General features: G+C 41.0%; 1 protein-coding gene and 1 long non-coding RNA gene across 2 annotated transcripts in view; one reads left to right on the forward strand and one right to left on the reverse strand.

The window, feature by feature from the left end:
- The first annotated feature begins 2,734 nt into the window (after window positions 1-2,734).
- Window positions 2,735-15,056, forward strand: part of etnk2 (ethanolamine kinase 2) — a 31,159-nt gene continuing 18,837 nt past the window's right edge. The window contains exons 1-3 of the mRNA XM_034121773.1: window positions 2,735-3,120; window positions 14,766-14,903; window positions 15,003-15,027. Of these exons, the coding sequence (XP_033977664.1) occupies window positions 2,926-3,120; window positions 14,766-14,903; window positions 15,003-15,027 (358 nt within the window). The 5' untranslated portion in view covers window positions 2,735-2,925. The remainder of the gene's footprint in view (window positions 3,121-14,765; window positions 14,904-15,002; window positions 15,028-15,056) is intronic.
- On the reverse strand, window positions 10,159-11,105 carry LOC117475529. Its single transcript, XR_004555179.1, has 3 exons — window positions 10,685-11,105; window positions 10,466-10,589; window positions 10,159-10,399 (listed from the first exon to the last, which is right to left on the reverse strand). It is a non-coding gene; the product is annotated as an uncharacterized LOC117475529 (long non-coding RNA).

Here is a 15,056-nt window from a genome sequence, read left to right on the forward strand (position 1 = left end):
GCTTGATTTGGCTTGTCCGTTTTATAATAAACATTATAAAACGGACAAGTCAAATCAAGCAATCTGATTGGTTCTTAGCCGTGATATAATGAGCGTATATCACGGGTAGAATTGTAGTTACTTTTCACAAGTCAGTATCCCTCCGCGTCTGAGAAAAAGCTACAACCGTTACGTTACATTACGTCCGTTACGAAACTAACTAACTAACAAAGCTTAAGATGGAAACATTTAAGGTTAACTTCGACCTCCGGGGTGGCCTTACTATGGAGGAGTGGATTGAGCAGTGCCTATCTCCAGAAAAAAAAAAGCACCTAAACGAAGACATGCAGAGCTACGTGAAGAGCAGGTAGAGACCAACTGGAAAAGTAGCACCATTCAAAAGCTTTCTGATGCGGGTCTTGAAACAAAGCAGAGAAATTATGACCGTTAGTGGCCACAGGTGCGAAAGCTCTCTCCAGAGCTACTGGAAGCCGAATCTCGGGGATCGGAGAAAGTGGAGCAATATTCTCGCCACGCCAAGCAACAGCCTAGAACAACCTCAACCTATACAAGTAACCACGTAAGCCATTCTACTGATGCTGGACAGTTTTTCAGTGGGTGCACAATAAACGGCAACATATAAATGAATGTAAATAAATAGCCAAATAATGGATCAACGCTCTCTGTCTAATATGTTCACTAGCTGTTAGTGTTGTTGCATAGCAACCACCTCACACTATGTTTCGTGCAGAAGGCAACGGAGGGACTATTTTATTTTGAACATCATTATTTACTAATAAAAACTATTTAAATTAGAGTGTGTATTTTTCTTTCATATTGCCACACTTGGTAACCGTTTTATAAAAGCAATAGCTCACTTCAGGCCGTGATATATGCTCATTATATCACAGCTAAGGGGCGTGGTTCGGCCTGTCATGAGCTATTGCTTAAATATATTATTTTAATTTTGCAAATCAGTTTCCTCTTTCCCTTTTTTGCCCGTTTTTAAAAATCTGTTGTTACTTGCCTTTTCTTTCAGACAATAAGGGAACGTAACAGACCTCTACGCTACAGTCAAGTGTTTTAAACACATGACATTTCTTATTTAAAGCACTGTAAAAAGCGGTATTTTTAAGTTTGAGAAACCGGCTCGAGATCGCTAGAATTTGAAAATACACAACCGGAGAAAATCTGCCACTTCCTTACAGAGCCCCTCCTCCAACACATACGAACGCGCACATGACCAATGAGGGCACGAGATAAGTTTGTGCACAGATGGAAGGCTGACAGGCAGGTAGGCCATCCAGTTATTTTAGCCGGGCCGGTTAAAATGATTGGTCATGCTTTTTACAGTACTACGGCTTCCACAGATGACATTTTTGTATGGATTTTTTTTCAAAGCACTTAAGATATTCATTGCTATCGGGATGTTAAGAGCATTCCATGGAATATAACAAAAAGTGTATCTCGAGCCGGTTTCTCAAACTTACCTACCCCACCTTTAAATGCGCGAAAAACGCACGTAATAAACGCGATAAAACAAACAAGTAAAAATACTGGTGTATTGTGGCACTGTTGGTTTTCCATAGCCCAGTGCAATTGACAGACATTCCCACCAAAACTCCAAATGCTTTTTGTTTTTTTTAATAAAGCCTTCGTTATTTTCAATTGCTTTCTGGTTAGGGTTATGAATTAATTCTATTATATTTCTGCTATTTTTTTTTTGTCAACCAGTCGCTTTATTGTAGAGGCAGAGTTGAAACGCCGGGACTTGAGGCGAATGGTTCGGGGGAAAATGTCAGGATTCTGAGACTATAGTTAAAATAATTTCAAAATGAATTGCTCAGAACATTTTTTTTTTTGTATTTAGTTCAGAAATCTGATATTAAATTAAGAACCCGACTGTTTGTAAACTGCCTGCCCTGTTAACAACCCTATGTCCCTGCATTGTAGTTTCAATGCTATCTTCTATGAGATCAAAGGAACAGATATCCAGTTTATGTTGAACTGGCTTCGTAGTACAGGCCTCAGGTGCTTTGACAAATTTGGCACACAATACAAATGAACACAGGGAACAAAACATTCACCTCAGATCAGACGCCAAGATATTTTTGGAAACATGCAGCATAGCAACATAATATAACCGTTTAACAGTTAAAGAGACACAAGGAGGTAAAAGGTATGATAATACAAGTAAAATACAATATAAATAAATAATGATCCCTCTCGAAAAATTAAAGGAAGAAATAATACAAAATGAATAGATCCAATAAAATGTAGAAATCTATAAATATTAATAATAATAAAATAAATATATAATGAAAGGAATTAAATAAATAATATTAAAAACGTAATACAAATAGATTTTGTAGATGAGTTATACATTACCTTAATGCACACAATGTACACAATATCAGTTTTTTTGTATTACTGCACATATTTCATTCCATTCTATTTCAATGTAAATACTGCATTTGACTAAAATGTATATTATTTGTGTATGTTATTATAGTTCTCTATCTGTGTTTTAAAAATGTTTTTTATTTGTATGTTTATGTATGCACCACGACACCAAGTCAAATTCCTCGTACGTGTCAATCTATCTGATAATAAACCTGTTTCTGTTTCGGCGTCTTTTTATTCGGCTGAACTCGGCTGTGCTCGGCAACACTCGGAGATGAATGGGCGTGCTCGGCTTGCGCTGCGTCGTCTCAACCGGCGGTACAATCGGATGATCCGGGGCGGGCGGAGCTAAGGAGGAGGAAATGCTACAGTTGGCTGGTTTGCTCCCAAGAAAACCGGCGACGAGCATCCATACCCGGCAGAGTGATCATCCACATCCCTGCTTTCAATTCATCATTACCTAAAACAGCAAACAAAAGCAAAAATACACCGCCTTTCTTTAACATACACGCGTCAGCTGATCATAAAACAAGCGACTCTTGTATGCTGCAGTTTCTACCGGAGAGGAGACTAACGGTAAAGACAAACGGGATGGAGACGCAGATACATGTGCCGGTGGGGTCGCCGTTTATTCGTAAAATCCCCATTTTTGTGGACGAACACAACGTGACGGAAGGGGCGATGAAGCTCATTAAAGACCTGAGACCGGCGTGGGACGCGAACCGGGTCAAAACCAAGGTAACGGGATCTGCTAGCTGGTATGCTAGGCTAGCTTAAGACTGACAGGAGGAGGAGGGCCGAGGAGACATTAAACATTGAGTAGCTTCATTTATTTCAACAAACGACACACCTCTATTTACACCTTCGTTATAATCAACGAAGATGACTATTTGTTTATTTCCGTGGTTGTCTTAGTAGCAAATAATATAGAAACGTTAGCCAAGCTAGCAAACAGAGGTGGGAAGTAACGAAGTACATCTACTCAAGTAGGCTACTGTTCTGAGGTACTTGTACTTTAATTGAGTATTTCCATTTTGTACTACTTTTTACTTATACTCCACTACAATTCAGAAGTAAATCGTGTACTTTTACTCCATTACATTAAGGTAGTACCTCTGAGGAGGACCGTGTACACAACATTATACACTGACTAGGTTAATTTAAGTCAAAAATAATGTAGAAACGTTAGCTTAGCTAGCAAGATGCTCTCAGACTTTAAGTTAGTTATGGTTAGCAAACTCATCCAGTCAGTGAGTCACCCAAAAGGCTGGAGGATTACTCATTATACAGACAGGGGGTGGAAGAAGTACTCAGATGTTGTACTTGAGTAAAAGTAGAAGTACCAGAGTGTAGGAATACTCTGTTACAGTAAAAGTCCTGCATCAAAAGGTTACTCAAGTAAAAGTACAAAAGTATTGGCAACAGAATATACTTAAAGTACCAAAAGTAAAAGTACTCATTGTGAAGAATAATACATATTTTATGTTTTGACTATTCTTATATATGTATTAATGTGTTTATTAAAGCTAGTAAATGTAGAGCTAGTTTGAATTCCTTTGTCTGATGCAGCTTGGGAATTTAATCCAGATGTAAGTAAAGTCTCATTTAAGTGTTGATCATATTGTTCATCACTATATCTGCAAAGGTACTGCATAAATGTGGAGGAGTAAAAGTACACTATTTACCTCTGAATTGAAGAGAAGTAAAAGTACTAAGTAGCTAAAAATTGAAATACTCAAGTAGAGTACAAGTTCCCCAAATTGTACTTCAGTAAAGTACTAGAGTGAATGACATTTACTAGTACTTAATTACTTTCGACCACTGTATTACAGACAGCATCATATAGGTCCAAAGTACACAACATGTACACGCCAGGTGACGTGGTGGTCAGTTTGCTAAATATCAGAATCAGACTCCCTTTATTAGTCCCACAGAGGGGACATTTACAAGCCACAGCTAAGAGACAGTACTGATGGAGACAACATAAAAGCAGTATTTAGTCAAGTGAGCACACATATTAAGCATTTCACACAAAATAATTATACATATCAAGTATCAAAAGGTTAGTAGCTGCATTATAAAGAAAGTGAACCAAGTAAAAAGTAATGAAGTAGCTGCAGAATGACAGTAGTAAATACTATAATTCCTAGTATAAAGTATTACACAGTTTTATGTTACGACAGCATTGTTACGGGTGTTGGGTAATGCAAAACGAATAAGCAGCCAGTAGTAGAATTGAAACATAGTATATGTATTGCAAAACAGTGTTGTTATAGTCCGTAATGTTGTGTGTGAAGCAGACACACCTTCTGAAGACTGTTTCATAGCTGGTTGAACTCAGACTGGGAGCTATTATTCAGCATTGCTTAGTTTATTATGTCTAGCAGCTAATCTAGTGTGTCTGAATGTTAGACACATTAACATACAGCTGTTGGGTCGGACACTGTGAGAGAAGCATGCTGAGAAACCTTACCACTTCATCGTAGGCCAACTGTAATGAGTTTACTAACTATTAAATAGAAGTTAGGGTGTAACGGTCCTGTGGGAGGCTATGTGATGTAGACAGTTACATCATGCATTCACAGTACTTAGGAAAATGTTATTTTTGCTGTCTTTTTAAAATAGTATTCCTTATTCTCCTAAAGAAAGAAAGAGATGAGGGTTGTGTGTGTCTATAAACTGGAGAGCAAATGTCACAACTGGCTGGGCTGACCTTCTCTAAATGTCAGTTTCCACAAAGTAAGCCAAATCTTGAAAGTATGTGCGCTGAATGCAGTTTTAAAAGAAGAAATGATATGCAGAGGTGGCATTGTGTGAAACTCAAATACACATTGGGCCAAAATAAAAAAATGCTTACTAGTCGAGGCCCGGACTGGTTCAATGTTTATTGCAAAACTTATTGAAATGAACTTATTGCACATATTAAACCTGGAACTAACAAAGCTTAAATTATTGCCTATAAAAACAACATTAAACATTAAATAATCAGTTGCATTCATTTCTTATGGCTCTATCTGCAGCTTTTCCGGAGTCATTTCTTATGATTACATTTTTCCACAGGCCAACAACAGCTTCAAAAAAACTATTTCCCTCAAAGAAAAAAATAAACATGCCCTGTTGTCGCAAGAAAACATCCATTAAACTCAGTTTGCTGCTCTGTGATGCTAGTTCAAGCCAGATACTTGGGATCTCATCTTGGGTGCAAGTTCATCAATGTTTGGGATCAGGCTCTGAGCTGAGGAGATCCTCAGGATTGAGTGAAGAGCCGCTTTCACACCAAGTACTTTGCCGTACTTAGTGCCCAGCACTTAGTGCCAGCACTTAGTTCCCCCATGGAACTAAGTACAGATCGCGTTCACACCGGAATAAATTCCCTGAGGGAAGATTAGGCAAATGAAGCCGCTGACGTCACTTCTTCTTCTTCTTCTTCTTCTTCTGCTTTGGGTTTACTGGCAGGCCGCAAACAACTTCACGGCGTATACTGCCACCCGAAGTCCCCGGCCGGAAATCCCCGGAGTTGGGGACTGGCTTCAGTAGAAGCTGCTGGGACTCCCAGCAGCTTCTACTGAAGCCTTCAGAGTAAATCGCCAGAACGCCGACACCTCCTCATCTACACCGCTCACATGTTTTTTTTTGTGTTGCCATAAGTTATTCTCTCTCCGTTGGTGCGCGGGGCTAATGCTAATAATGCTAATGCCAGCAAATACAATGGCGGCTTCACAAAACTTTTCAGAGTTTTACGGGGCGTGGTTTGCAATTCGCCCAGCCAATCAGAAATTGGTACTTTTTCTCCCCAGGATAACAGGCACTAAAAATGGGGGTAAAAGTTCTCTGAACTAAGTTCTCTTTTTGGTGTGAACGCAAAATTCCAGGCACTAACGGAACTAAACGGGAAAAGTACGGGAAAAGTAGTCCGGTGTGAAAGCGCCTAAGGTGTGCGTGCAATATACCGGCGGGCCAGATCTAATCGTAATTAAAAATTATCCTGCGGGCCGAAATTAAATCCACCAAGGGCCTGATTTGGCCCCCGGGCCTTGAGTTTGACACATGTGCATTAAAACATATAAAGTTTTAAACAAAAAGACCAAAACAGAAGGAAAACAAACAGACACATATGCAGATATATGTGATTTACAATTAAAGATAAATGTTTGTTGGTTTAATTTTGTAACTTTACTTAAAATCCATATTATTTCAAGTCTTATAATTCATGATTTTTCAGTGAAAGGAGAGGGTCTACATCAGGGGTCTCCAACCATTTTTAGGATGAGAGCTACTTTAAAAAAAATAAAACAAGTCGTGAGCTACTTTCAGTCCTCTTTGTTTTGTTTTGTTTTTTGCTTTTGCAGTGTATATATTTAGCACATTTTAACATTATTAGATGCTTACCTTTTACCCTTTTGAGCTGCTTTGGGTATTTTCCTGCCTTTCTACACATATTTTGTCAGGACTATGGTGTTAACAAATCCAAGAAAGTGTGTAGTGTATAATGCCTGGCAAACTTGCAACGGTCTTCCCGACTGCAACGCTGGTCCCGCAAATCAAGCAAGACCGTGATTGGTCGATATTCATTGTGGTGGGTTGTGGGAGGAGGGGTGTTAGATAGATATAGAGTTGTAGTAAGTAGATAGAGTTAGCTATGATTGAGGTTTCGTTTATGTATAGGGTAGATTCTTTTAATTGTATTTCTTTTTTTTTCTGTGTATGTTTTACATTTTGTATTTGCTTGGCGAGCTACTTATTGAGGGATCGCGAGCTACCGGTGGCTCGCGATCGACGTGTTGGAGACCTAAAAGCAACCTAATTAAAACACATTCTTTTGAGGTGTTACAAATTACGAATTTTGCCCAACAGCACAGAACAAGGCATTTAAAGATCCTTTTAGGAACCGGTCTGTGTCTTGCTTGGGGCTAAAAGACAATTAAAACAAGGACAGGAAGGAACATTTGTCCAGCTCTCAAAGTGAACAAGAAATAATCACTTTATGATTGAATTAAACCAAGCTCTGTGGCATGAAGCTATATCTGGGAAAATGCCACATGTGATTTCCTGGAGTTTTCTGTTATCCAACAGCAGTCGAAAACCTAAATATATTTAAAATGATGGTTAAACATGGATAAGAAGGCTATTATACTGTTCATACTTTCATAGCAAACACACTTTAAAGTTACATGCTGCTTTACAGTATATGAGTATGAAGATACTGTTCTTGATAAGTCAATATACAAAAGCTGAATAGTTAACTTAATACTATTGGGCAATATTTATGGCCTGGAATCGTATTATCTGAATAATACTTAATAATAGAATCCATTTTATATCTCTGGTATGCATTTTGTGTTCCAACCAATATGAACGTCAGACACTTTTTGATAACCTTTGCCACATATTCAGCACACACACACACACGTGTTGTTGCGCAATCCGTTTTAGAGATGCATCGTGTCAGGGAAGGAAATGCATAATTGATAAGTTGTGAAATGATCAAGTGACTGACGTGTCATTGCCAGGTCAAAGTCTTTGGATTAGCTCTGACAGCGGGCACGATAAAAACAATGTACTGCTGTTACGTGGCACGGTCTGAACGCAGTCACTCCAACTGTGTGTTTACATCCTGCTGGCTGACCTCTCTGGATCTTATACCCAACACATTCACACAGACACATTCACACACACCTGCAGCAGAGCATGTGAAAATGTTGACCTGGATCTTTACAAACCAGACCAGCAGAGCTTTTCTCACCGAGCACCACCCAAACAGACTTTTTACCTCACTGTATGATTTCGTCTTACAAGAACCGATGGAGTACAGCTGCACAACTGGCCACGATTCAATAACAAGGTCAACGCAGGAATAAATAGGGTGGGGTGGGGGGATGCTAAGCAAGACCTTAGAGACAAATGCTTGTTGCTAATATGATAATATCAGGTCCACCTTAAAGTGACCCTATTCTTCTTTTTGGGCTTTTCTTTGTGCACGTAAATGGTCTGCAAAGGCTATAATCCCTGTGTCCCCTCCAGAGGGAGTTTCTCTCCCACACTCTCCCCCCCTGCCAAAAAATCCTTCCATTGGACTCCTTTGTTTACTTCCAGTACATAGTGACATCACTATGTAACACTCGCACTTCTACCCTCCAACACATTGTACATTAGGGGTGTAACGGTATACGTACCCGTACCGAAATTATTCGGTACGGGCCCTTCGGTTCGGTACATGTGTGTACCGAAGTGTACCGAACGACTATAACGTTAAACGTAAAAAATTGAGAACGTGAACAACCTTTTGGAAGTAATCTCAGGTGCTGCGTCGCAGTATTCAGAGTAATTTGCTCACATTGGGTTCAACGCGTCATAGAGCGACCAAGTCATTTCATTGGACGAGAGGCATACTATGAGAGCTGGTCACAGGGATGCGTTCAAATTTAGTCAGTAATTTGAGGAACTGTCGAAATGGCGAACGCAGATAAAGTTGAGCTCGAAAATCCTCCAGCATCATTGAAGTCTCCGGTTTGGGAACATTTTGGTTTCGCAGTTACGTACAAGGATGACGGACAAAGACAGGTGGACCGAACCAAAGCTGTTTGTCGGCATTTTTCAACTAAAATTGCTTACGCGGCTGGCAATACATCAAACTTGCACACTCATTTGAAAAGGCATCACCCGAACGTGAATATCACCGGTACCAAAAGAAAAAAGACTGAAGTGCAAACCCAACTCCCACTAGCATTTAAGCCTCCACCACTCGCAAAAAGTTCAGACCGAGCCAAAGCTATTACAAACGCCAAATATCCTTATGTTGCCATGTTAGCAAAGCGCTACCTGGCTGTATCTGCTACCTCTGTCCCTAGCGAGAGGGTGTCCTCCACAGCAGGAGACATTGTTAGTGCCAGCAGATCTGCCCTTTCGGCAAGCAATGTGGACAAGTTAATTTTTCTTTAAAAAAACATGAAAATACAATGACAAGCAAGTCCTAATGTCAAGCTGGCTGCTTAGATACTAGTACAGTACAGTTCAAATACAGATTATTTCAGTTCATCGAAATGCTGCACCTTAATGTTTATTTTATTATATTTTGTATTAATTTGAGTGAATATTCACAGTTTAATAATAATTAAAAACCCAAAACTAATAGTTTATGTTTTGTGAGTACTAGTACAGTAAAGTTCAAATACAGATGATTTCAGTTCATCGAAATGCTGCACCTTAATGTTTATTTTATTATATTTTGTATTTATTTGAGTGAATACATTATTCACAGTTTAATAATAATTAAAAAAAAAATATATATATTTTATGTTTTGTGATCATTTTTCTGCTGTACCGAAAACGTACCGAACCGTGACCTAAAAACTGAGGTACGTACCGAACCGAAATGTTTGTGAACCGTTACACCCCTATTGTACATGATAGGCTAAGGGGCGGGGACATTTTTAAGCGGTTGACCAATCACAGCAGAGCCGACCAGCTAACCAATCAGCAGACAGGGCTCTGGTTTCAGACAGAGGGTGAAAAGAGGGTGCTGCAGCACAGGCAGTATGAGAAAAATAAAGAGCTTTTTGAACATTAAAGCATGGAGACATGTCACAGTAGAGACACTACATACTCACTCTTTAAAAAGGTGGCTACACACTTTAGTTTAAACATAAATCCTTTTCTTGTTTTGAATCCACAATGCTTACATTACATTACATGTTATTGTTAGAGGCTTTTATCCCAAGCGACTTACATACATTCAGTACTGTTGACAATCCCCACAGGAACAATTTGGGGTGAAGTTTCTTGCCCAGGGACACAACGACATGCTGACTGCAGTGGGACTCGAACTTGCTATCCCCTGATTCAAAGTCCATCATACTATCCACTGAGCTTACGCCCAGCTTGCCACATACTGGTGGAAACCTGGAAATTTTTTTTTTTTTTTTTTAAAGTGTTTGGTTTGCGATGGGAAGGATGTTCCTGAGCAGTGGGACATTGTTTGGATGGGAGAGGGAAGCGCTGGATGTGTAGGAGAGCAGCTCTGTTGACAGAAACACCTGATTAGCCCCGCCACCTGGACAGGAAGACCTTTACTGTAAATACACACCGTCTATCTCCAAACAGCGCACACACTCGCTCTGAGATCCTGAAAACACCAGAGTGTGCCAACAGCAACAGAGCCCACAGTGTCCTCTTACAACTTTCTCATGCTGAAGACCGCTGAATCATCTCTGCCAAAAAAAAAGGACGAATCGGAGTCAGAACAAGGACTCATTCATGAAAAATAAATAAAGCGTCAGGAAATATATCATGGCTGATTGTTTACCTCTGTCTGGTCCAAGCTTATCGCTGTCTGTCGATGTATTGATCGCCGGTGTTAGCAGTGCATTGTGTGGCGGTAGAAGGGATCAGTCATGTGGTAGCAAAGGCGTGTATGCCTGTGTATTTACGGTCATAACAGGGATGCCTGATCGCCCATCTTTGTGGTCAGCCACGTAAGGAATGCCAGATATGTGTGAGTGGGCTGTCTGGGCGGTGTGTATGTTGTTATTGTGTTCGTGCAGTGGGAGGCAGTAGACTGATGTTGTCACTCAGTCATTTAAAGGTCCCCTATTATACTGTTTTTCATCAACATATTATAGGTCTCAGACATTTATGGCCTAGATTTAGACACGAGGCTTCATGCGGAAGTGGATGTGGTCATATCTAAGCTACGTTTGAAAATTGATAGACGCGTGTTGGTTGAGGTCTTTCGAAAAGTGTGGCTTGACTATTAGACCCACCTATACCCAAGTCCCTACGGACACTTGGCTTGTTTTAAATTCACTCAAATGCTATGAATTGAATGAAAGATCGGGAGTAATATCTGACGAAGCCTAATCAATTGAATACTGCACTTTTCATGTTGCTACCAACTCGCATATATTCAGTGGTGTAGTGGTCGCTGGATGCGGGGGATCGCCGTCCCCCCACTTATTTGGAGCCCCCACTTCTTTGAAACAAGATTTTGTTTTAATAGTCTAATAAATATATATATATTGCCAGTGTTATCAGTTGCAAGTGTGTATTTGTTGTAATAATGACGAAAACATAATACATTTCACAGTAATTATGATAAAAATGTAGCTCAAGTATTTATGCAACTTGATTTGAAGTGTGTGTGTGTGTGTGTGTGTGTGTGTGTGTGTGTGTGTGTGTGTGTGTGTGTGTGTGTGTGTGTGTGTGTGTGTGTGTGTGTGTGTGTGTGTGTGTGTGTGTGTGTGTGTGTGTGTGTGTGTGGTGTGTGTGTGTGTGTGTGTGTGTGTGTGTGTGTTGTGTGTGTGTGTGTGTGTGTGTGGTGTGTGTGTGTGTGTGGTGTGTGTGTGTGTGTGTGGTGTGATGTGTGTGTGTGTGTGTGTGTGTGTGTGTGTGTGTGTGTGGTGTGTGTGTGTGTGTGTGTGTGTGTGTGTGTGTGTGATGTGTGTGTGTGTGTGTGTGTGTGTGTGTGCACTGTGTGTGCACTGTGTGTGCACTGTGTGTGTGTGTGTGTGCACTGTGTGTGTGTGTGTGTGTGCGTGCGTGCGCACTGTGTGTGTGCGTGCGTGCGCACTGTGTGTGTGCGTGCGTGCGCACTGCGTGCGCGTGCGTGCGCACTGCGTGCGCACTGTGTGCGCACTGTGTGCACTGTGTGTGTGTGCTAGACTTTTTCGCTGCCTGTCATTTTGACGGACAGGATCGTCAAATGTATTACCCCAGGGTTGCCAACTTTGGGTACCTGGCTGGAGTGAGATTTTGATATCATGGGTTTAATTCGGTTTAATTACACATATGCGCACGAAATGACTGCTATCGTGTCAGCAGCGAGACCTTAGCATATATATAGGATATATATATACAATATATACAAATACACAATAATGGACACAGACTATAAAGGGCACACAGTTTCATTCACTAATGAAAGTCAAACATGTTTGTTTCCACTGTTTTATTGTGTGCCTGTCGCGATAAGCAATTAATTGACTTATCGTACGATAAATAAAAATGAACTCGATAACTTTCTGACCTCGATAAATTGCCATTTACATGAGGATGTGACTAGCAGTTTGAAAGGATGTACTTGAATTATTATTATATATTATCATTATGTCAGTGGTCTAAAATGGTCATACAACGGTGCCGACAATATTATCGTTTTATCGCAATAATTTCCGGGAAAATGTATCCAACAAAATTAATTATCGTGAGAGGCCCTATACATGAAACACACACACACAAACAAATCTACAGACTTACTCCAAACTGCCAAATATATTAATTAACACACTCTCACTCTCATATACTCTTTGACTCTATTTTGGCCGAGTAGAAACAATAAGCAGCAGACTTTTACTTTTTATCATTTCTACTGGATCTTAGATCTACAGTTGCAGTTGCGGCTCCAGAGTATTTTTGTTGGGTAATCTATGGTAGGGCTAACCCATACAGTGGTGGGGCTCAAGTCAGTATTTGCAATGTTAATTACATACACGCTCCCCCCGACAGTGAAACGCCACGCGTGAGGTTTAGATTATTTCCCTGTCTCAATCCAAATTGAACTGTATGAAATAAAAGGCACATTGTCTTGTAGTAAATAAAAAGGGCGACCTGGAGCCAATCCTGCAATTTCCCCACAGGTGAAAGAGTAGACATGCTGAAAACCCAACCCCTGCAGGGGGGTCTGGGGGGATTCTCCCCCAGGAGATTTTTTTAAATACTAACATCAAATACACATTCTGGTACTCTCTTGAGAAGAAAAATAAATAAATCTATTACTACATATTTAAAAAAATGAATGCCATTTTAGTTTTGTGTTACTTTGTTCTGAAAGCTGAACCTGCTGCTCCTCACAGAGAGAAGAGGGAAGAGGCTGTGTGAATTACTTTACATTGTGGATAAGGGTGGATAGCCCCCATTGTTCTGTGTGTCAAAATGAAAGACAGCCCACACACCTATCAATGATCAAACCGTGGGGTCTTATTTCATTACGTGTTGATTTCTATCAACACGTAATGTTGTATCGATGATATGAGATGTACTACCGCAAAAGTATTCTCCGTCGGGACTTCCTGCAACAACACCACGCCGTTATCGTGATTCTGATTGGCCAGAAGACATTATCAAAGATGTTCTAATGAGAAGACGATCACTACGTGACAAAAGTTTTCAAAACCGTTTCTTGTCTTCGGTATTCTTGCTTTTGGCGTGAGAATAGTTTGGGCAGCGTGAGAGCGTGAGATTGAGAGTGAAAGCGTGTGTCACACGCACAGATGCGTTGAGAGTTGGCAACCCTGTATTACCCATTATTACCCGTCGGTCTGTACACAACTGACGGGGGGGACGGGGGGGGGAGGAGAGCACGCTCCTGAACTGTTAGCGCCGGTGTTATGCCGTGTTATGCATATCCACTGCACCTCGCGGGAGCGCACCACAGCGTAAAGCATAACCTCCCAGACATTTCAATGATTAGTACGGCAAAGTTAGGTCTGGAAACGATATCATTTCCTTTTTGGCGGGCATCCATAACACGGCATAACCAGAGCCCTGCTGCGGGGAAACTTTGGCGCTGTTCTGAGTTTGTTCTAATCCGTCAAAATGACGGACTGCTCTCAGATATTTCTGTCATTGTTAAAAAAATTCTGTCATAGACGGAAAATATTCGGTTAACGCGACCTCTGGTGTGTACTGTGTGTACCGTGGTGTGTGTAGGGTGACCAGGACTGCACACACGGCATTTTTATCATTTGACCCGTCCCACAAATTGAGACTATGTCCAGCATTTGAGTGACAGTCGCGCAGAAAGGCCTGGCTCGGTTCGCTGACGGCCCGGCACCGCCCTTTATATTAGATTTTTGAAACGGCATCATGTAAGTTGCGCTGACCGGCGACAGAGGTCCACAGGTCCCCCCTTGACCAGTTCACGAGCGCGTACATAGTGTCTCTGTCTCTCTCCCCCCCCCCCCCCCCCCCCCCAATAATTAAATTGTGTGAAGCCAAACATATGATCGCTGTTATATTTGATTAATTGTGCAGCCCTAGTTGACTCCTAGAAATGTCTCCAAATGCAGCAAACACAAGAAAAGACAGGCGGATACAGACACCTATACTGGGTGACAAATGTGAATGTGTCAAATAGATTGACATAAAGGTCCTGAGGCTCATGTGACAGTAGCCAGTTGAAAATGCTGCTGTATGAGACATTTAATATCTCATGAAGGTGAGAGCTGCATGGTGTCTGCACTGTTGGTCCTGACAGCTGATAGCTTTAGTGAACACTCAAATTCCAGATTTTGTTTTGGAAAACACCATGGCGCTGTGCGGAGAGGTTGGGGGTATTCCTCTGGATCTCTGTGAAAGGTTACATGACTTCTTTTATCTTCCTCCTCCAGCTCTTCACGGATGGAACCACCAACAAACTGGTGGGCTGCTACGTGGAGGACAGTCCCGAGGATGTGGTCCTGGTCAGAGTTTACGGGAACAAGACGGAACTGTTTGTGGACAGGGACAATGAGCTGAATAGCTTCCAGGTAGCTCATCAAAATGGCAGTGCTTTGCTGTGAATTAAAACACTTCAAAAGAAATGTTCTCCTGTCTAATTCTTGTGTTTTTCTGTGTCTCTTCTCTAGGTGCTGCATGCTAATGGTTGCGCTCCTCGGCCTCTACTGCTCATTTCAAAATGG

This window comes from Trematomus bernacchii, unplaced genomic scaffold (genome assembly GCF_902827165.1).
Source record: "Trematomus bernacchii unplaced genomic scaffold, fTreBer1.1, whole genome shotgun sequence".
NCBI lineage: Eukaryota > Metazoa > Chordata > Actinopteri > Perciformes > Nototheniidae > Trematomus > Trematomus bernacchii.